The 22,400-nt window shown below is 37.4% G+C and overlaps 1 protein-coding gene across 1 annotated transcript in view; it reads right to left on the bottom strand.

Annotated features, from left to right (window-relative positions):
* Window positions 1-21,933: 21,933 nt before the first annotated feature.
* LOC134527459 (large ribosomal subunit protein eL8) overlaps window positions 21,934-22,400 on the bottom strand; it is a 59,408-nt gene continuing 58,941 nt past the window's right edge. The window contains exon 6 of the mRNA XM_063360154.1: window positions 21,934-22,157. Coding sequence (XP_063216224.1) covers window positions 21,975-22,157 — 183 coding nt within the window. The 3' untranslated portion in view covers window positions 21,934-21,974. The remainder of the gene's footprint in view (window positions 22,158-22,400) is intronic.

Here is a 22,400-nt window from a genome sequence, read left to right as displayed (position 1 = left end):
ATAATTATAACACTCAATGTACATAGGTACCTATTTTATTTTTAGCATACGTGCCAGAAGCATTTTTTTTTGCGGATTTCTTTCGCTTTGACAATTTATTGTGGCCGTTTCTTGAGGAATTTTGATAAAACTTCGTTGAATAAGTCACACGTAGTCGAGCGTTCCGAACACTAATACTACACAAGAGAGAATGAGTGACCTCGGTGAGACGCTGGCGTCACACACCTTTCCCCATCCCTTCCCATCATGCTCGGTAGCCGAGGGCGCAGCTAGCCACGGACCTCGACGACATCAAATTTTTTTCTTAAAAAAATGTCTAATTGACAGAATGTGAGTGTCGTTTGATTTTTTTTATCTACACGGCTCTACCAAAAATATCAAAGTTTGAAACAAATGTGATCGTTTGTGCGTCTTCAGAAACATTTGAATTTTCAGGAGCAGCCTAAATCTAAAGATAGCAAAAACTATTCTGTGTTATTTTTAAAACTCGCTATTAAAATAAAATTTTATCAAGTGTGTGTAGATATTCAGATAGGAATTTGAGATCTCTTGTCACAATAAATGTCAAGTTAAAAAAAATAATAAGCATTTGGTTTGGACAGGATTGTTTCGAAGAAGCCTCGGTGTGCATAACAGTGTGATATAAAACCCTCCTAAATTATATATGAAAAAACTACCACAGAAAAAACTATTTAAAGTAATGTACAAGTTTAATTTGTGAAGACGAACTGCGCAAGCACAATTTTTATTATTTTTAATGCATGATCATCATGCTATCAGTTTTTGTTTTTATTTGCTGTCCTGTAAAGAGTTAAACACTAACCACTGAAGTTGTAAATGCAGAACTGTCACTACCCCGCGCGCAAGGCGTGTCCGTCTCCCTGGCTCACAGTCGCGAGGGGTGGGTGACCTTCCAGGAAGGAGCTGGCAACACGGCAGCCTGTCTCCGCCACCCCGCGCGTCTTCCTCACCCCCCTGCCACACCTCACCGGCAACCATGTGCTGGAGCCTCGCGGCCTCAATGTTTCCATTACAAATAACCATGCTGATGCTGTGTCTTTGTTTTTAGAGATAGAATATAGTATCAGCCCCGCTGACTTTTTTTAAAGAATTCAACTCAATCAAGGGTGCAGTACAGTTGTTTAAGCGATTAAATTAATAGCCTCAAAACTATGATACTTTGAATATTATATCACATGATATCACCATCTTGAAATAAAAAAATTAAAACTTTTAAAGCCATAGCACTGTTAAAGGTCTTCAAAATCTACAACATGGTTTTTTTTGACACTGTTATCACAAAAATTGTGGAAATCACGCCAGAATTTGTTTTAATGTAAATGCCTATCCCGCGGCCGGAGTGAATTTGGTTGAAGCCCGGCCTTACTCGCGGACAATATATCACCCTGGGTTCAGCCTGGCAAACGTTGGGTACTGCAGCTAGTATTATATATAAACCATATGGACAATGATTATATTCTATTTAAACTACATTTAAAAATAGTTACAGGTAAAGCGTAAAGGTGTATGTGACTGCGTACAGTGAAGTTTGCGTAAGAATTGCTGTGTAGTTAATTTTTAAAAGTTGTAATATGTTCACATTTCCCGTAATAGACGCTTGGGCACGAGTTTTAGAACCTTGACAACGTTAATTTGACCGCTGGGCGGAAGGATACCAAACAAGATAAATAATATGATAGCACAGTGGTAGAGTCGACTATGCTTAATAACATACCGACATTTTGCCGCTGTAGACCTTGTGCGTATCACCGAAAATTTGCAGTAAGCCCTAGATGACAGCGACTGACAGCAGTTCATTAAAATGCTTTCCATTTACGCACTGTTTACCGTAGACTCTCGATAGCTTTATGAAAATAATCTTAAAGCACTACTACACACATTTATAATGAATAAAGTTCTAAGTGTTAATATAAAAGGTAAGAAAAAAATTGTTTCATTAATGAAATAAGTTTTTTACATCAGTCAAGGAAATAAAAATATTATTCACTTAAAAATAAAGGGTTTTCCGAAAATATTTCTTGAACAAAAGTTGTTCTATAATTCTTAAGCTTTACAGCGACATATCTCTTAAAGGTCTAGCTTAATTTATTTGATCACTAGAGCCTTCCGAGCGCATCAATGTCGTCTACGCACTGCGACAGAGCCACAGCCGCAAGCGCTGGGGCCACTTCCACACCCACGAAATCGAAGAGTTTTAATCTTTGTAAAATTTGCTCCAAACTTAAATTTGAAACAGCAGTAACATACACGTTTTCTAGCAACATGTGAAATGTTTACCTCCGCAAACCTTGCGCGTAACACCGAAAACATGTAGTTAAGTATTAATAATAATACTTTATTGGCAATTTAACAATATGGCACTCCTTAAACGTAATTACTATAGTAGACCTTCATAATAGCAAACCAAAACTAACTCAAAACATTAATCTCTATGATTAAATTTAAAAACCTTTCACAACGTTTGACTAAATATGATATGTATTCAATATTAGGAGAGAGGTGTTATGAAAAAAACAATGGCACAAATGGAAATACGCATGAAAAGCCCGATGTGGAAACATAAAATAAAAGTAGTTGCAAAGTTCTTAAACTTTACATTAGTTTATTTGTGAGTGTCTGGTACAATTTGTCTGACCGCCGAAGCGATCCGAGCCGCGTACTGTGCACTACTGCGAGGTTGCCGAAGTTGGCTCGGGTCGGGACGAATTTCGCTGTTAAGAAACAAAGGTTTTTAATACATGGAAAATTATCCCAAAGAAGAAACTTTGTACAGTTGTAGAATGAACGTTTCTTAGTAACATGTCAAAAGTTTACCGATGTAACCCTTGTGATCACACCAATAACGAGCATTTAAGTCCTAAATGATAATTTCCCAAACGATCCACAAAAATGTGTTTCGTAAATAATTTAATAACTCCATAAATACTTTTTTTTTAAGTAGGCTCTCAGATAACAGCAAACTTGGTTTTTCTTCAAACGCCATACTGCTACGGTAATAGGAATATGAAATCACTACAGACAATATTTGGTTCCGTTTACTATGGTGAAACCAGAGCTAACCGAGAAATGACCGAGCGTCCCGGAAAGTTGTGATATTTGACGATATTGCGCGAGTAGCACACCCGTACGTGACTACAGAGAATGGCTAGTTTCCTTAACCGTTAGGATTTCTGGGACGAACACCCTCTCAAAGCTAGGGTAATAAAATACGGTCAAACTCTTGCAAAAACATCCACCACCGCTCTTTGCCACTAGCAATCCAACGACGTCAGCTAGGCCCAGCACTCATATACATTAACTTATAAAAAAAATATGTAATGCTACCTATACATTTTACAACACAACTCGTGTTTTATTTATTTTCTGTAAAAAAAATAATACCTATTATTATAGGAATTATGTTATAAAAGTGAAAAAAAAAAACTTAGAGTACATTTACGATGTATCGTTTTATTCAATTTTTATGTAGTAAACTGATTTTAAAGAAGTAAATATATAATTTTTAATATTTTCGAGTACAGGCTACATTAAAATTTTGCACTGTTCTGATCGAAAAAAAAAAACAAAAAAAAAACGATGTATCAGAAATAAAAAAAAATTTAGTTGCTACAAAAATAATTTTTAATAATAAAATTGTTGTAACAGAATAAATCCATGCATATATAAAACCAGAGGTCCTCTAGAGTTTTTCATTTACAAGTTCCAAGCAGAAAACGATTATTGTTAATTTTATTGTATCAAAAAACATTCATATAAGAAAAAAATGCATAATCTCAATACATGTAACATAAATACACCCTATCATATGAATTAGCTATGTTTAAAGTAATCCCTAAGTAAGACCAAGTTGAATGAGTGTCGCAGTACGCAGTGTGTCGCAATGCCGCGCCGGCGCGGCGATGGCCGTGAGAGATCAGTACGGCCGCAGTACACTGCAACGCTCGGGCCGCTTTAATAAGCTAACTAATTACGTTAGACTCTTTATAAATATACTGTCTTAAAGCTAAAAGTATAACCATAAACATTTATTTGGACATTTTTTTCATTGGGCTCTTCAAATTGGTGTAAATCGTATTTTTAACTGGGTGGCAAAGATAAAAAAAATGTCATGAATTAATCGCTTAATATCATATCTTTAATATTAACAATTTATGCTTTTTACAACATTAATGGCTGTATTAGATTCTCAAGATTATTTTGGTAATTTTATGGACAGTCTAAATTAAAAACTGTACAAATGGGTAGCATTTTAATGGACTGATGTAAGTCGCTGTCATCTAGGATTAAATGCAGTTTTTCGGTGATACGCACAAGGTCTACAGCGGTAAACTTTCGGTATGTTATTGAGCATAGTCAACTGTACCACTGTGCAAAAATTCAGCTTTGGACAAATTTTTTACAGGTTTGTGCCTTTTTAAGTCTTGGTTTCCTGGACTATCATGTTGAAATATTTTCCTTTGAAAGCGTTTTTATTTTATTTATCTGTACTGTGTGTAGTACCTACACTAAGAAATCAGATAACATCATAATACTGATACTTGCTTTTCAATTTTTCAATACGTCACAAATGCGTTTAAATGGATTTTTACAAAATATTTTAGGTTCTGATAGAACTATTACTATTTATGTTGCTGATAGAATGAAACTTAAAATTTTATTAAATCTGATCAAATAGCATTCGATTTTTAAACGTTTTGAATTTTGAAGGTACGTAACTAAATTGGTATTTTTTTAATTAACGAAGTAATTTTAAGCAGATATCTGTGGTTGAAAAAAAATACTGGCTAATCTCATCGAAAACTCATTACACAATTAAAATTATACGAGTAGTGTTTCAGTTGTAGTCCAGCAGGCTATAAGAGTTTGAAGAACTTACAACATCAGTTTCCAGGGATTAATCCAAGACATCATTCTAGACCTTCATGAGCGTTCGTACCTATACAGCTGCCGAGGTTGGTTAACGCCATCCCTGTTTCAATGATTTTAACCCTGTTTTAAACAACAACCAACATTTGGAACTTAATTATAAAAAGTGAATTTTCTTAAATCATCACACACCTTAAATGTTTGTATAAGGACTGTAAATTCTTATCTTGTTTTCAACAGTTAACTCTAACTGTTAAATTACGTTATTGGAATATTATTCCCTGTAAAATTTAGTAGTTAATACAGGTGGAATTGTTTTAGTAACACAATATTAAAATCAGATCATTATTTAATAACCTTCATTAGTATTCTATCTGTGTATTTCTTGTTTCACAAACTCAGAGGTCCAAACTTTCCGACCGTGAGCTTAGCTGGCAATTAAGTATTTTCTTGAACCCATAAATATTGTAACTTATTTGTCATTAATTGATACATAATATTTCTTATTAAATAGAATATTGAGAAAAATGATATCAATCTTAAAGATCAAACGAAACGTAAAAAATTATTGAATGGTTAAGTGACAGAAAACTAAACGAATTCCATCTGGTTTAGTTATTTAGTAATTATTTAAACTAGTTAAAGCAAGTTAACATTATTTGTTTAACAGAATATATTGTTCAATTGTACTTGATCAACGTACACACAAAACTAAACCTGAAAATACACGAAATATTACATGGAAATTTAACTCATTTCAGGGTATAATTATCACTATAAAGCATGAACATACTAGTTTAACTTAAGACTAAATTTGTCAACACTATTCATTCACAAACACTGTGAGATTAAAACTAGCGTGTAGAAAGTTATTAAACTCAAATTAATAACGTTTATTGGGTACACTAGTTAGCTTCTACAGTGTAAGTAAGGGAGATAACTAGGCATTTAAATTAAAAAAAAAAAATATATAAAAAAAGGAATTTCTTTTGTAAAACTTTACCAATTGATACTCTTTCGTATACAATATCAACAAAAGTAAAATTTCTAAAAATGTGGAGGGCTATACTAACATTTGAATTTTTCAAAACTATGTATTTATGAAACCATTATTGATTAAATGGTACTTTTGGTTGATCAAACTTAAACAAATTATACTATTTCAGATTAAATATTAAAAAAGTTGTGATTTTTAAATGTGGGGGGCGGGGGGCGGGGGGCGGCTGGGGCTAACATCCTGTTTTGATTTTTTTAAATTTGATATATTTATGAATCTATGATTGATAAAATGGTAATTTTCGTTGATCAAACTTGAACAAATTATCCTCTTTCAGATTCAATAATAAAAGTTGAGATTTTGAAATGTGTGCGGGGGGGGGGGGGGGGGGGGGGCTTCGCGTTTTCTGTTTTTTTTTTTTTAATTCGATATATTTATGAAACTATGATTGATCAAATGGTACTTTTGGTTGATAAAAATTGATCAAATGATCCTCTTTCAGATTCAATAATAAAAGTTGTGATTTTGAAATTTGGGGGGGGGGGGGGGGGGGGGGGGGGCTAACTTCGCACTTTTTTGACGGGCTGGATCTGTTTAAATTAATTTGATCAAATGATAATTGTATGTGATCAAATGATGATAATAATACAATTCTATTTATAAAGTATGTCATTTTCATACATGGGGGGGGGGGGGGGGCATACTACGCACACAGGTTGACGACCTGTAGCGCCGACGTTGTACAGAGCTGCTGTAATTAATTATGTCGCTGTTGAACAAAGTAATATAATTAAAAAAAAATTCCTTTTAGTTCATACAATTAAAGCGTGTGTTTTTAGTTTTTAAAAATATAATTTTATTCTTGATTACCTTTTGATGTATAACATCTTAGCTCTTGGTATACGGATTTTGATAAGAGTAGGTACTTACTTTTTAGTGTATTATAGCAAAATGGGCAGTATTTTATTTAATTCCTTGTCGAAAACAGGTCCAAAACCGGGTTTACTATTTTTCCATGTCTTTTTTGCTTTAATCGGAGCATTAATCTGCAAATAGATTTATTTGATAGTTGATGTTCTTTTTTTCTTGAAAGTAGAAAGAGAGTTAATGCAGCTTGTCGTCCTAAATCGACAATTTGTAATTGTTTTACTTGCAGCTGGCTTTTTGTAGAATGATGTACAATAATGATTATTGACAGAACAATATAAGCATTATGTGTTCTTACGCCTGTATCAGCAGCAGTGTTGCACTGATTGTACTTACAAAATTTATTTTACTCTTCAGACAATTAATAGCAGTCTTGAAATTTTCTGCAAATTTGCAGCAAAACCAATTTGATAGTATAATAATTTGAGTCAGACTTACTACAAGCATATGAAAGCACACTTGTCATAAGCTTGTTTCAAGCACATCACTACTAGCTTGCTGCATAGCAAGCATCTCATGACATCTAGTGTCAAGCCATTTACAGCTTGTCATGGCAAGTCTGCTGCAAGCTTATGGCAAGCCTGCTGCAAGCTTGTCAAGGCAAGCCTGCTGCAAGCTTGTCACGGCAAACCAACTGCAAGCTTGTCACGGCAAACCAACTGCAAGCTTGTCATGGCAAACCAGCAGCAAACATGCCATGGCTAACTAGCTGCAAGCTTGTCGCGGCAAGCCTGCTGCAAGCTTGTCATGACAAACCAGCAGCAAACATGTCATGGCAAACCATCTGCAAGCTTGTAGCGGCAAGCTTGCTGCAAGCTTGTCACGATAAACCAGCTGCAATTTTGTCAAGGCAAGCCTGCTGCAAGCTTGTCATGGCAACCAGCTGCAAGCTTGTCGCGGCAAGCCTGCTGCAAGCTTGATTCAATCACATTATGGCAAGCTTACTGCAAGCTTGTCATGGCAGGCTTGTTGCTGCAAGCTTGTCAAGTGTAAACTAGTTAGCTTGAATCAAGCTTGATTCAAGCTAACACACTTGCCATGACAAGCTTGATTCAAGCTTGTAGGCTTATCATGGCAAGCTTAATTCAAGCTCGATTCAAGTCTATTTTACTATCTAGGTAGTTAGTGGCTTGACCTAATCATCACCTCTAATTCTAACAAAGTTGTGTGCCATGGGCATCTCCCTGCACCGGGTCTATCGCACCACAATCTTATTTACCATGCTTTTCCATTGGCGCACTTAAGTTTCTAGCTACAGAAATATCAAAATGTTTGATAAAACTGATTTACTTAACAAAGTGGTCTAGTTATTCTTATAAACCCGGCGTGTGGCGCGTCCTCCGTCTGCACAGATGACACCGGCATCTTGTTATTGATGGCTCGAAAGGAAACTGCTTTCAGAAAATATAAGGGAGCTATTTAATGCGACGATGAAGTGTCAAATACAGTTTTTGAATCCTAGCGTGTTCTAAGAAACAGTTGCATCCAAGATGTACGCAAGGCTAAATTGCTTACACGAGCCGGTTCACGGCTCAAATAAGGCGTGATTTAAGAAATAATGTTATTGCAAACAAAGCTCCAACTGCGAAAAATGTATTAACTCTAACGATTTAAATTCTCATTTCCTAATAAATTTAATTCCTGTGGCTCCTGACATCCAAAATAAGGCAACAAAAGTCATGTTCATAATTCAGAAAGTCAGTTGTAAAAACATAATGATACTGTTCTTTTTAAGGCCCGTTCTACAATGGCACTCACGGAAACGGAGACGGATCACGTAATCAGAGACGGATCTCACGGAACAGAACTTCTATGGTAGCACGCAGACGTAGACGGACCTGTACGGATTAGCTCGGCACGCCGCCGTTTCCTCATATGCTCGGCCGAGAGCGTGTGACAGCGATACCAGGAACTATTATGTTCCCATAACTCGCTATGTGGTTGCCAAAATAAATATTGCGACCCCGTCACTTTGTTCGAATCATTGGAAACGACGGGGGGCGCGAAGTGTGCGATTTTAAGATTAATGGTGGCTCACGGTCCTGCAAGTTGTAAAATAGCTGTCGCATGCTGCTTGGCTCTATTTTTAATAGTGTAGATGTCAGGCGGGGGGAGGTTACCCTTTCCCCTCAGTTAGTTGGCTAACTGATGCATGAAAGTGTCGTGATGTCTGTATTTAGAGGCGTGTGGAGTTTGTGCAAAGATGGCCTAATTAATCTCGTAGTGTATAGCTCCAAGGCCGCACATACCTGGCTGACCAAGGAGGCATATAATCGTGTACAGTTAGTCCGATGAGGGAAAGAGCGCATAGTATTAATAAACACTGCGATGATACCTGTAATTTTATTAAAAAGTATCTGGGGAAAACAACTAGCATGAACTATAGCCCCGCCTGGGCTAATAAAGGCCTGAAAATAAAATTTAGCGCCCCGCGTGGGCCAAAAGGAGCCGCGAGTGTGTACCCAGCACTCGGCACCGCCAGCCAAAATTCTATTCTGTCACCTGAAAAACTTTTTCCGCAGCATCGGTGCTATAGAGAAATGAGTTATTCATTTAAATTAAAAATTTAAATCGTGAAATATTAAATGTAATTTAATTTCCCGTGAGTTGCTGCTTTGGGACGCACTCAGGAGAGGACATAGCTTCATGTCGCCTGTCACCAGCAAAAGGCAGTCGGCAGTTAAAGAAATTGCCCAATCCTTCATCACGAGTCCCTGGCCACAACTCCTACGCTTAAATTCTAACGGTGGTGTACGGCTATTAACTTTCCCCATTGGCATGGTCAGTACTTGGCCGGGCAACACTAATAATGATTTTACATTCTAATATAGAGCCCCGCATGGGCCAGAAGTAATCGCAATCGTGTGCCCAGCACTCGGCACCGCCAGCCCAGGCATGCCACTCGTTGGCAAGTCCAGCTTCAACGGTGTATACTTTCACCATGGGCATGGACAGTACTTGACCAGGCAACACCGCTAACTATATCAAAACAAGTCAGAGCCCCGCTAGGCCAAATTACGGCTGCGTATACTCGTTTCGGTGCTGTGTGCACTGGGATGTATGTGGCCTTGGCTTAGGCAAGTCGCGGTTTTTTAAATTGTCGCTGGACAGCTGGGTCGTAGTCGGAGATAGTATTTATAAAAACATTAGGATGTGCCGGGAGTTGGCCATAAAAAGACCTATTTTGGCGTTTTATAAATTCCGAGACATATTCTACTTTAAGGAGCTGGTGTACTTCTAAATTGCTATTATACCAGTCGCAATCGGATATTACCCGCAGGAATCTATTTTGGGTTATTTGAAGTTTCTTTATGTGCGACTTGGCTGCATAGCCATATATCTCGCAAGCATAGAGAAGTTGAGGGCGAACTATTTGTAGATATAGTTGAAGTTTTTTCCTTCTAGGGAATTGAGGGGCCTTAAACATTGGGTATAGGGTTCTTAAAGTGCCTAGGGCAATCCTTGAAACTTTATTAACCTGATGGTTCCAGGTGAGACTTGAGTTGAGACTTAGGCCTAAATATCTTACAGATTTTTCGTATGGAATTTCTTGATTAAATATTTTAAGTTCGCGATCAGGAGCTGTACGTTTTTTAGTTAAAATTATAGTGGTTGACTTGGCTCCATTAATTTTAATGCGCCAGCGAGTGCACCACTGTTCTAGTGATGTGAGCTGTCTTTGGACAATAGTTAGGGCAAAATTTAAATTGGAGGATTGATAAACTACCGCAGTGTCATCCGCATAGAGCTGTACATGGGCATGTTCGCGTGGTATATCGGCTGTATACACATTATAAAAGAAGGGAGAGAGGGGTGAGCCCTGCGGCACCCCAGCTGTGAGTTCCCGAGTAGAATACTTCGCCCCATCTATCGCGACAAAAACGTTTCTGCGCCATAAATAATGGGCCACCAGATGAATATATGTGTCTGGAAAATCAAAAGTAACCAATTTATGAATTAGGCCAGGAATCCAGACTTTGTCGAAAGCTTTTTCCGCATCTAACATGGTTGCTACTGTAAACTTCGCTCGTGAATTAAATCCATCAGTGGCATCCTCAATAAGCTTGATTAATGGATGAGATGTTGAGTGGCCACTCCAAAAACAGAATTGGTTATATGGGATAATGTTGTGTTGGTCGGAGAGCTCTTTAAATCGTTTTAATAGTATTTTTTCGAAACATTTGCTAGTACTATTTTGCGGTAAAGCCGCATTTTCCCCTGGCTTCGGAATCGTTTTTACTTTCGCGAGTTTCCACTCGGAAGGATAGGTTTTTAAAATAAATATAGCATTCAAAATTTTTAATAGATATTCGATTGCTGGAAGAGGTAATTTTTTAAGTGATTCGAAATTTATTCCATCAGGTCCGCCTGCTTTGTTTTGAGGTCGCGATTGAATTACTCTTAGTAGCTCATGAATTGTTATAAGTTCCGTCTCTATTTGTGTGGCTATTTGTAAATAATTATTTACTGCTACTGTAGTGGTTCTAGTAAACTGAGGGTCATTTACATCCTTATTTGGTGAAAATTGTTTCTCAAAAATATCTGCTATCGCATTTGCTTTGTCAGCTGCGTCATATTTTATGCCCGTGTCTGTAATTATTGCGGGAGTATAAATAAATTTATTATTGCCTCTTAGTGTGCGCGTAAGGCGCCACATTTGTCGAGGTTGTGTTGCGACTTCTGTGACTATATTCCCGAATTTATCTATTTTTAATTGTTTAATTTTCCGAGTAACTTGGGCTTTAAGGCGATTGTATTCCGTCCTAGCCTGCGGTGTTCGTGTTCGTTGATAGTAATTTCGCACCTGAAGTTTTAAAATGATTAAAATATCAACATCTGGATAATGAATTCGTGTAAATTCTCTTTTGTTTACTAATTTCGTGTGTTTTTTGCGCACATCTGTAACCGTGTCAGTAAACAGCTTAACCCGTGTGTCTAGCTCTTCTGGAGTATTTATCGGTGGTGGTTCGATAAAAATTGTTTCTAAATCGTCGCGAAATTTGTCCCAGTCGGTAACTCCGAAAGTTCGGCTAAAAATTGCCGCGCAAAACTGGGCATCAAAAGTTAATTGTATTAACACAGGAAAATGATCGGAGTCTAACTCATCTAATTTTTCGGAAGTAACCTGTGCTCCCGGGATGTTGGTATTAGCTATATCTAAAATTTCCGTCATGCCCCCATTAGTTGGGTAGATAGTCTTTGGAGCAAAAATTTCGTAGTTATTTCTAGCCGCATGTTCAGTTAATATTCTCCCTGCTGGGTTGGTATTCCTGCAACCCCAGTCTTCGTTTTTACTATTTAGATCACCTGCTATGAAAAAATGTTGCATTGGATTAATTAATTTAAATCCCTAAACAATAGAGGCTTGTTCGGTGGTTTATAGACTGCCGACATACAGATGTGCGCACTTTTGTTACGAATATTTATGCTGGTGGCCTCAATATGCTCTAAGCCAGTTATTTCTATAGGATGATGATTTATTCCATGCTTAATGAGGATGGCTGTGCTGCGTCCGCCCCCTATAGTGTCGCGGTCGGTTCTATAGGTTGTATAACCACTTATATTAAAACGATTGTGAGGCCTTAATTTTGTTTCCGAAATTAATGCCACATCTATCCCGTACACGAATAAACATTGTTATAACTCGTAGGATTTTGAACGAACGCCATTTGCATTAAAATTTAGAATTTGCAGTGTTTTCCCCATGTCTACAGCCATTTATTGGAGCACTTTCGCAAGGGCTTCCAGCAAAATGGTCTGGCGCTGTTTTTTTAGTCGGCGCGGCACGGATGCGGACGTAAAATGGCTCAAGGGCCTGAACAAGGTTCCAATAATCGCATAAGTGAAGAATTTCCGCGAGTTCCCCAAGGCCTGACATCGTACTAGTTTCGTTTGCGTCTGTATGAGTAGCTCGGCAATGCTAAGCTCTTCCGTTTACGTTGCTCCGTGCGACCAATAGACGCCGAGTATTTGGATGTGGTGGTAGCCATGTTTGTTTATGTTCTAAATACGTTAACATTTGTTTGAAAAACTAACATTTTTAGTGTTCTTTATTAATTTGTCGTTAATTTTATATATATTTGCAAATTCTGCCCGTACTTAGATTTTAAAAAAATTAATAATTATTTTTTTTAGTTAAATAAATATTTTTTAATCTTGAAATGCACTCTCAGGCCCGTTCTACAATGGCACGGAAACGGAGACACCGAAAACGTAAACGGAGAAGGATCTCCCTGACATTTCACTGTCGCATCTGCTGCTTCCACAATGCACGGAAACGTTACAAATGGCAACCAATGAGAGTGCATTTCAAAATTAAAAAATATGAATTTAACTAAATATATATATATGCCTATATGTTTTAAAATCTAGATATTTTAGATTTTTGTATACAACATGTACAGAACAATAATTTAAATAAACTACAGTCAGTATTTAATCCCAATTACGTTGCTGTATGTTTACTTTTTGGATTTAATAATAGTTCAAATTTATATCTAGATTTTATGATGTATAGTATTTCAACTTCAAGTCAAACTCAGCTTTTAGCTTCGCTGCCAGGTGGCAGCATTGCTCAAAATGGATAAGCCTGCAATCTACCGTCATTTTATATGAACTAGTTTTAAAATATCAGATTCGACAGAATTCCGGATCGGTATGGTTCTGGCTTACAGGTTAGTCACTGGAATTTAACCTAAAATATTTCGACACTTTTCCGTGTGCTATTTGTAGATGCTAACAACAAACAGAATAGTCACTACGCCGTTTCGACACAATTCCGTCATTCCTACGATTGTGCGGAATATACACTATTCCGTGTCGGTACAAATCCGGGCCACCTTTCAGAATTTATTTCGTAGACGGAATAGTCACTATTCCGTTCGATGGAAATCCGTAGGAATTCCGGAATAGTCACTACGCCGGGTCGAAACAATTCAGTCGCCCCAAACTGACTATGCCGTGGCCGCCACGGAACGAATACCACCTTTTTTTCAAGCGTGTAAGGTACGAGAATTGAATAAATTACGTTTTCACAGCATTCTAATGGACTTTTATTTAATAAAGAAGAGCAAATCGCTATTATTAAAATTTTCTCTGCATTATATGTGAAAATTATGACGTTGCACGTAGGAGAATAGAAGCTGTAAGCAACATTTTGAACTGAATTTTAAAGCAAACGTCTTATGGCGAAAATGGCGGGACTGGCCTAGTTAAACACGGGAAAATCTTATGTGATGATTTTCCTGAAAATGCAAGCTGCCAAAAGCACAAAAAATATGGTATTTACAAGATCAGTGCACAAGAAATACACATTAGCCTTGTAATTAATATTTTCGTGACTTTTACCAAAATATACTTAAAAATGGTGACTTTTTCAGGACTTTCGTGAGCTTTTACAACATTCGTGACTTTATCGTGACCTAGTAGACACCCTGTAATTACTTATGAAACAAACGATTATTTAAATTGATGTGTGGTGATGTGTCAGGAAAATACTTAAATTAAATACTCTTCCACCTGAGAGCAAAACTTTTGTGGCATACTGTACCATCTGAAACGACACGAGCAAGCTAAACTCTGCTGTGTAGATGGAAGATAATGAAGCGCTGTAAAGGGAGGGTGGCAGGCAGGCAGGCAGGAACGGGACTATGACCATCAAGTAACCTTGACAGTTGACAGGACTAACCACCACTCCCGTCACTGTTGCTAAGCTGGCGCCGAGGACTAGATGACTCACAGGTAGCTTCTGGGACGAGGAAGCGAAGTGGGCTGGGGACTGGTGACAACATTCTCTCTCTCCCTTTTTTTACTAGCTGCTGCGCTGGCTTTCTGTAGAGGGGGGAGGTCTAAAAATAAACAAGAGACCATGATGTGCGAGCTTGCGCGTGCACATGTCTGTGTGAAAGAGAGGCCTCGTCGCTTGTGCGTATGTGGGGGCTGGCCAGAAACATCACCCGGCAGTTAACGACTACCACTCCTCCTCCCCGGCTCCCCCCTCTAACTTCCCCCCCCCCCCCCCGTGTATAGCCGCTATATACGAGTATATACGGTATATATCATTTCGTTGTGTGTGGATAAGATAGAGATGCAGACACAGACGCAGCTGACCAGTGGAAAGAAGAAAAGTTGGAGAGTAGTTTTGAAGTCTTACTCATTTCAAAATATATTCCATGCTTATAAGACTGCCTTGAATAATTGAACAAATTTATCTCTTAATCCGAAAATGTTCAAGTGGTCAGGAAAGATTTGCAAGACAGAACATTATCTTTAAAGATATTAAAAAAAAAAAAAAATTATTTTCAGTTTAGCAGAAATACCAATAGTTAAATTTATGTCAGATTTTCAAAAAAATGTTGTATCTTATAATACCTAATGCTATTTTTCAGTACTGAGCAAAAAACTTGTGGTCCCTGTAAGTACATCAATCCTTCACTTACCACACCTTCAAATTACAATAACATGGTTGCTACAGAAATAGAATCTTAGAATTCCCTGACTTTTCCCTGTTTTCCAGAAATTTAAGAGAAAAATTCCCTGACTTTCTTTTGAAGTACATACCATAAATATTAACGTGCATATGATTAAATGTAATATAAAAATTTCAACATGAGGTAAAATAGGTTTTTTTTTGTGTTATTTTGATGGCAGAATTGCGAATGTGTTTTTTTCCTTCGACATGGCTGGTGAGAGCTATTCGACCCATATTGCTGAGTTGAATACTTTTGTAGCACAAAGTGCAGTACGCAGAATTTATGTTTTTAGCAGAGGGTTTGATATGCTGAAACTGTGACTCCTTGAGCCAATTCTCCTTAAAAGTAGTTTTCTTGGACATCTGTAACCTAAAAAAAAAGTACATATTAATTAATATTTTCAGGTTAGGTTAAAAAATTGTTTATGAATTCTTAAAAAAATATATTATTACACAAATACAAACACTATTACAAATTCACACCTAGCAATATAACGGGCCTACTTAGAGAATTACAAAAGCAGCATTACAACATGCAATACTCCAATACTCTTACAATGTTAAATAACGATTCTGGGGAAAAAAATGTTCAGTTAAGCATATTTTTTTATACACAATGTAAGTGTCACACAACAGAACTCAACGATAATAACAATTGAAAAAAAAAAATTAGTTTTCAAAAAATAGGCAGAAAAAATGTAACAACATAACCGCACACAAAAGCCACGTGTTTTCGTATCAGCTTGGTAGTTTTCAAAATGAGAATTGATATTGTCTCTATCAAAATGCAATTTATTTTCTTATGATCGCATCAAAAACTAACTTCACCTGAAACAACGCCTTTAAATTCACGTAATAAGCTTTGTACTCACCTTATTCCACGTGAAAATAGCATACCTGCCAACTTTGGCCAGTCCAAAAGCAGGTGGTTTTTTTAGTGGAGTAAATACTTGTTCCCCCCAATAAAGCGGGGGGCCCGAGTAATTTTTGTTTATTTTGTAAATTTTTAACCAGCATGATCAGCACAAGCAATGGGCAAATTGTGTTCTAAAATAAAATACGTTAACAAACACTCTGTTTTGTCACATATCTTCTTTCAGACTTGTGTCACGAAAAACGTCTAATTTCTGATTTGATGCTATATGCATTTAGCATTGACGGCATGTTTCTTCGTATTTATATGCTTCACAATGTTGCCCTTTCCGGCATGCGAGACTTAAAAATCACGACACAAAGAACAAAATGCAGCATGTTCAACTTTCCTCAATTGCAAAATGCACGGAAATTCGTCACTGAATGTCTTCTTGTTCACTGCAAGATACTTCACTGTAGGCTTACTTAGCGCCATTTCTATTAAATCCTTATTGCGGAGTAGGCCTACAACCAAACAACGCGTACAAAATACTCATCACGCAACTGCTTCCACAAAATAATATTTTTATGATTACACCGTTGAATAAATTCGAAGACTGTACTATAATGCTACCTCTACACTTCCTCTGTGAGCACAGCAGGGTGTCTACCAAATCTAGTAAATTAAATTCCCTGATTTTTCCAGGTTTTCCAGGTCTAAAACTGAATTTTTCCAGGTTTTCTTTAACACAATTACGACATTCCACGAAACTGAAAAAACTGCATAACAATACATTGACGGGTTTCAAAGCATTTCAACTTACTTAAATTAGTAAAAAAATTACCTTCTTCCAGACGTGGCCAAAGTGACTCAATTGATGGCAAATAAAACATGTTGCTACAAATATTTCACACAATTACTTTTGCAAAAAACATTAGTAAAAGGAAGCTCCCGTCAATTTCGCAGTGACTCAACTTTTGCGTCTATTGCACTTGCTTCAGAACGAGCCAAATCCAACACTCGAGCCTCCTTAAACTGCAATGCCTTGATCTCCTCTTCAACTCTTCTTTTTTCTGCCTTCTTCTTGTCTGCAGCTTCCTTTTCTTTTTGTTTTGTTTGCAGGGCTTCCTTACGCCTACAACTAGCATTTCTTACATACCGTAACATGGACTTGTTGATATCAACATGCTCTACACCTCCAGAACGTTGAACTAAGTCGTACACTCGTCTTTGTGTAATCAGTGTTTCTTCCTGCAAGTTTTCAATCAGCAGATTATAATTCACTGAAAATCCTCTTTCCAATTATGCATTTCCATGGAAAGTACCAACATCATCCTCACAAACTTTAGAAGGCCTGTTTTAGCAGCTATTGTATGTGCCTTAAGAATGAGCATCCACAGTGCTTCAGAATCTTGCGAGGAACAAACCAACTGATATGATCACTCAATGTTATCAGCTTCTTGTCCTGATAGCCACCTGTTTCGAAGACAACATTATAAACTGTAATTCACACGCTGTTTCCTCACACCCGAATTTAAAGCCACAGACGGACATAAGCAGGAAATTCCCTTGGTATGTTTGTACTTCAGGGGAATTTTGTCTTGAAGTATTTTTACCATAACCTTTGGACAAGTCCTAACATCATTTTTCAGTAACAGGACAGACTTTTCTGGTACTTTCTCTTTCTTGATGGCATGGCGTACTGCATAACCCAACTTGATATTGTTAGCAGTCAATAGATTTTCCTAGTTATCTACATCCAATAGAGATACATTGCGTTTGTCCCTAAAGCTCTTCAGTACCTCTGGTTTCACAAACTTTCCTGCCAAAGTTAACAAAATGTCTAACAGTGAATTATAGAGAAAAAGTGCCATGGGTGCTTCACTTTGGAACATTGTAAGAAACAATTCCAGCTCTGATGCTAAAGAGTGGAAGAATGTCAATTTTACTTCTAGAAGACTATCTTCAAGGGCACTTTTCACTACATTGAAAGAGACAGATGAAATAGAAACTTCACTAACAAATTTATTTGGGTGGGGTAACGTTTTCATGGCACGCTCAGCAACTGCAGTATTTTCTAACCATCTGATTGCACAAAATTTCTTGGGAAAAAGCTCTGATCCAGTTATTCTAATGTAATCTGCCCTCCATGCAGGTACATGCTTAAACAAAAAGTAACTGTGCCTCAAAAAAACTAACAATGTCCCATTGTGTAGCAGAAATTCCAGTTTTGAAAGCACCATGGACCGTATGAAGCCCACAGCTACCAATTTCTAGCAATTATGGCGAATCTTCACCAAAAGTGTCTGTGATACATATTTTCAAAGCTAACAAAAATGCCCAATTTACGATGGGAGCATTCATAGATACTTAAAATTAAATGCACCTGTCCGTATAATCTGAACGTGGGAAGCATATGCCACAGCACGTACGTCAGCAGGATAACAGACCAGCTTGAACCAGTTTGTATCACGTAATTTGACGCCACTTCCGAATCCGAAAATGGACGTGGGAACTGTTCATTATTTGCCATTCAAACATAAAAATGGGAGGGGATACACTTGATGCTACGTTAATGCAACCTGATCAATAAACAAAAAAAAAATTGCCAACTACAACCTACCAAACAAAAATTCCCTGATTACAATATTCCCTGATTTTTCCAGGGTCAGTAGACACCCTGCACAGACGCGCACAAAGGCAAATTTGTTCGGGGACAAACAAACAATTCACACATAGCCGGCTGACAAACCGAAGCGAATTTGGGCACCAATGTAAACAGTGGTATCAAACTCATTATTAATCCAGTCCGTCTTTATTTCAAACCAACACCGCCAAAAACACAGTTTACAATGTTTACAAAAAACGCCATCTTGGAAAACAAATGAAACCTTTTTCTGATTGGCTAACAAACACCAATGACGAACGTGTACCAAAACAGCTCCCATAATTATCGTAAATAACTACGTTTCTTTCTTAGATGTACGCTTAACCAAGAGTTTTAGCCGACAATTATGGGCATTTAGGCTATTAAAATAACTACACGTTATGGTACGAACCATAGTTACTATATGATTGTACGGAATAATGGTACAAACATATAAATTCTATAAATTTATTGCATTAAAAACTTCAAGAGAAACAGAACCAAAAAAACGGGAGATTTTAATGACAAATCGGGAGGGCGGGAGAAAGGGTATAAAATCGGGAGTCTCCCGCCTAAAGCGGGAGGGTTGGCAGGTATGAAATAGCCTTTAAAAGATAAACGACGCCATGCCCGTTCTGTAGTTCACTGCATGGAACGGAACATAATACAAAGTCTCAAGGGCAAATTAAAAAGGAGCAAAACACGAACAAATGAAGGTCTGGCTTCGCTAGTGAACAAACGAGTGCCTGGATTGGCCAGAAGTTATGGTAGGTGGGTGTAACGGCCTATTGCAACGGACAATTGTAGACCAAGTAAAATAAAGTTGCAGTTAACGTGTGCCTTAAGCAGCAGCCTTTTAGCAGAGTCATTCGGTAGCGGTACGAGCGCATCAAAACAAAGCTTTGTTTGAATTATACGCAACTTTAAAATTTCCAGAATTCGTAGAATTTTCCCTGACATTTCCCGTAATTCCCTGACCATTTTAATTTCCCTGACATTTCCCGGTTTTCTAGTCCTGTATCAACCATGAATAATTCATTTAGCACGATGTTAATTTTACTGTCTCAGTCTTGAATAGTAAATCTGTAAACTTAAGTTTGTACGAAATATCCTCTCGCAAAAAAAATTGAGCATGACACCATATGTCTGTTTAATCTCGGTAAACAACAGATGTACTGTGGAATACAGTTAGTTATACAAACATTAACTATAGCAAGTTCAGTTGCGGCTGTTGGGTGTAAAGGACTAAATGCTTTTACGTCGCACAAGTGCCGGCCACAGACCGAGCCGTGATGAACTTGTAGTCTAGCCAGTGGCAGGGCTAACTCGAGAGCGTAATGCATAGTATTCAAGTATTTGAGACAAAACTATAAGTATTACAGCGTGCAGAATGTCATGAAGGCCACAGCTATGTTGGTCGCACTTTAGTTTTACGCAAGTTATTAACTGTGCACACAATCGTACATATCGTAAATAAGGACTATCAAAAGTTTATAAAGTCTGATGGTTGTACTAGTGGGAATATATTTGACATTAGATACCTGAACAGAAATGAATAGATAACTCACATGTAAAAGGTTGTTAAATGAATGGTGTAATGAATAATAAATCACAGTAGAACAATGGTAGGCTTATAAAGATAAATGGTGTGACATTAATCGAGTATTTTCCACACATTTATATTACGTGAAGAATATTTTCCTACACATTTTGGAACAGAATCAAGAAAATTAACCTCTTTATTTATGGTCACTATTGCTTCAGAATACACTATTTTGAGTAATGCATTAGTTTTAATAAGTGAGGGTTTGGTGTACTCAGAAGTAAGATTCTACCGAAAATCAGCTGAACAGATTAAAGTTTTTATAGAACACTTTGCAAGCTCCAGGCAATGTACTCAAACTGATTAACAATGCTGGCATCTGCTGAACACACGAGCAGTTAGGTAGGGGTGCAAACCTACAAACTAATTGTAAAATCCCATTTCCAAATACAGTACAACCCTGTTATAACATTCTCCAAGGGACCAACATAAAAAAATGTTATAAGCAGGAAATCATCTTCACTTTGTAAAAATTACACGTGGATTGATTAAATTAAAAAGTATAGGTAAAACAACACAAAATACAGGAGTATTACACTAAGTACAGCAATAGAGTGGAAAATTGGTTAATTTTATTTATAGATAATACCTAATAATATGCTAAAGAAAAAAAAATGTTTTGTACGATACAGTTCAGAGTCGAAACAGAAATATTCAACTCTTCTGCAATCACAACACACGTTTTGTTGGGGTTCCTGTCCACTTGGTTAATAAACTGAATTTTTTCAGCTACAGAATATATTTTCGCTTATATTTATCGGCCATCATAACCGTACAAAAACCTGAATAAAATTTCAATACGGCGTATTTTAATTAAATATGACCGTGACTACAATAAGTAAAAAAAAAAAAAAAAAAATAATTACGGTAAAGGTTAACCACAAACAAAAGCCGTGAATATATCCATAGAACAGTTAACCATCTCAAGGTGTTAAACCTTTGAAACAAAAACCAGCACCATAGACTATAGTAGCACTGTTTCCGACCATGTATCAGTGCACAAAATGTGCATCATAAGTATAAAGGAACAAGTCATAGGCCAATAAGAGCGAACAGGACGCCATATTGATAGTCGATCCGGTGCAAGTTGTGGAGTGCGTGTGTACCACGTCTATGGTGAAATACTCAAATGTAAACATCTGATGTTTGTATATGCGTGCTGTATTTTCTAGCTATGGTTTCGCTCTAAATTATGACTTTGAAGGAAGGGATACTGCAAATTGTGGCAGTTATCAAAGCAAATTTGAACGTTAAAGGCGGGAATGTAGAAATTTTAATATTGTTACAGGCGGGAAATTAAAGCATTGTGATAAATGGAGAAATGACGGGACCATGAAAAAATGGTGTTATAGGCGGGAAAATGTTAAAAACGGGAATGTTATAACCGGGTTGTACTGTACAACCTGAGCATGAGTGCACCATTTAAATTTTTTATTCTTTATTGTGAATATAAATTTAGATTCCAAAGAAGAATAAACAGGAGTGCATCGGTGCACAGTTTGGGAACCCCTGATTTAGGAGAAGGGTGTAGCCAGAAAGAGACATGACAGGTACTTCAGTAACTTTATTGCAAAAGAGAAAGGGTTGACCCTAGCCCTGCTTCTGGGCCAGCTCGCGAGCCTTTGCCTTCTCGATCTTGGCGATGCGAGCAGCAGACTTAGAGCCCAGCAGCCCACCGCCCCAGTGCCTCTTGATCTCGTCATACCGCTCGTTGAAGTTGGTCTTGACTGCTTCCAGCACCTTTGTGAAGCTTGCGCGATCCCCTGCGTCTACCTGCAACCAAACACATTGGTCACACGCATGTTCCAAGTTCTGCTCTACGAGTACACCCATGGACCTGTTTTCAGTCAATAGGCTCGAATCATTACCTCATAGGATTGGCTCTATTTGATCATCACTAACATAACTTCACCACACATCTCCAATATGTTTCTTGTGACTACACAGATATTACACTAGCCCAACTCTCGCCACAGAATTGGAGAATATTAAAACAGCTTTAGTTGGGACTGTGCA

This window comes from Bacillus rossius, chromosome 1, assembly GCF_032445375.1.
Source record: "Bacillus rossius redtenbacheri isolate Brsri chromosome 1, Brsri_v3, whole genome shotgun sequence".
Lineage (NCBI taxonomy): Eukaryota > Metazoa > Arthropoda > Insecta > Phasmatodea > Bacillidae > Bacillus > Bacillus rossius.
This window is presented reverse-complemented; position numbering and strand designations above follow the sequence as displayed.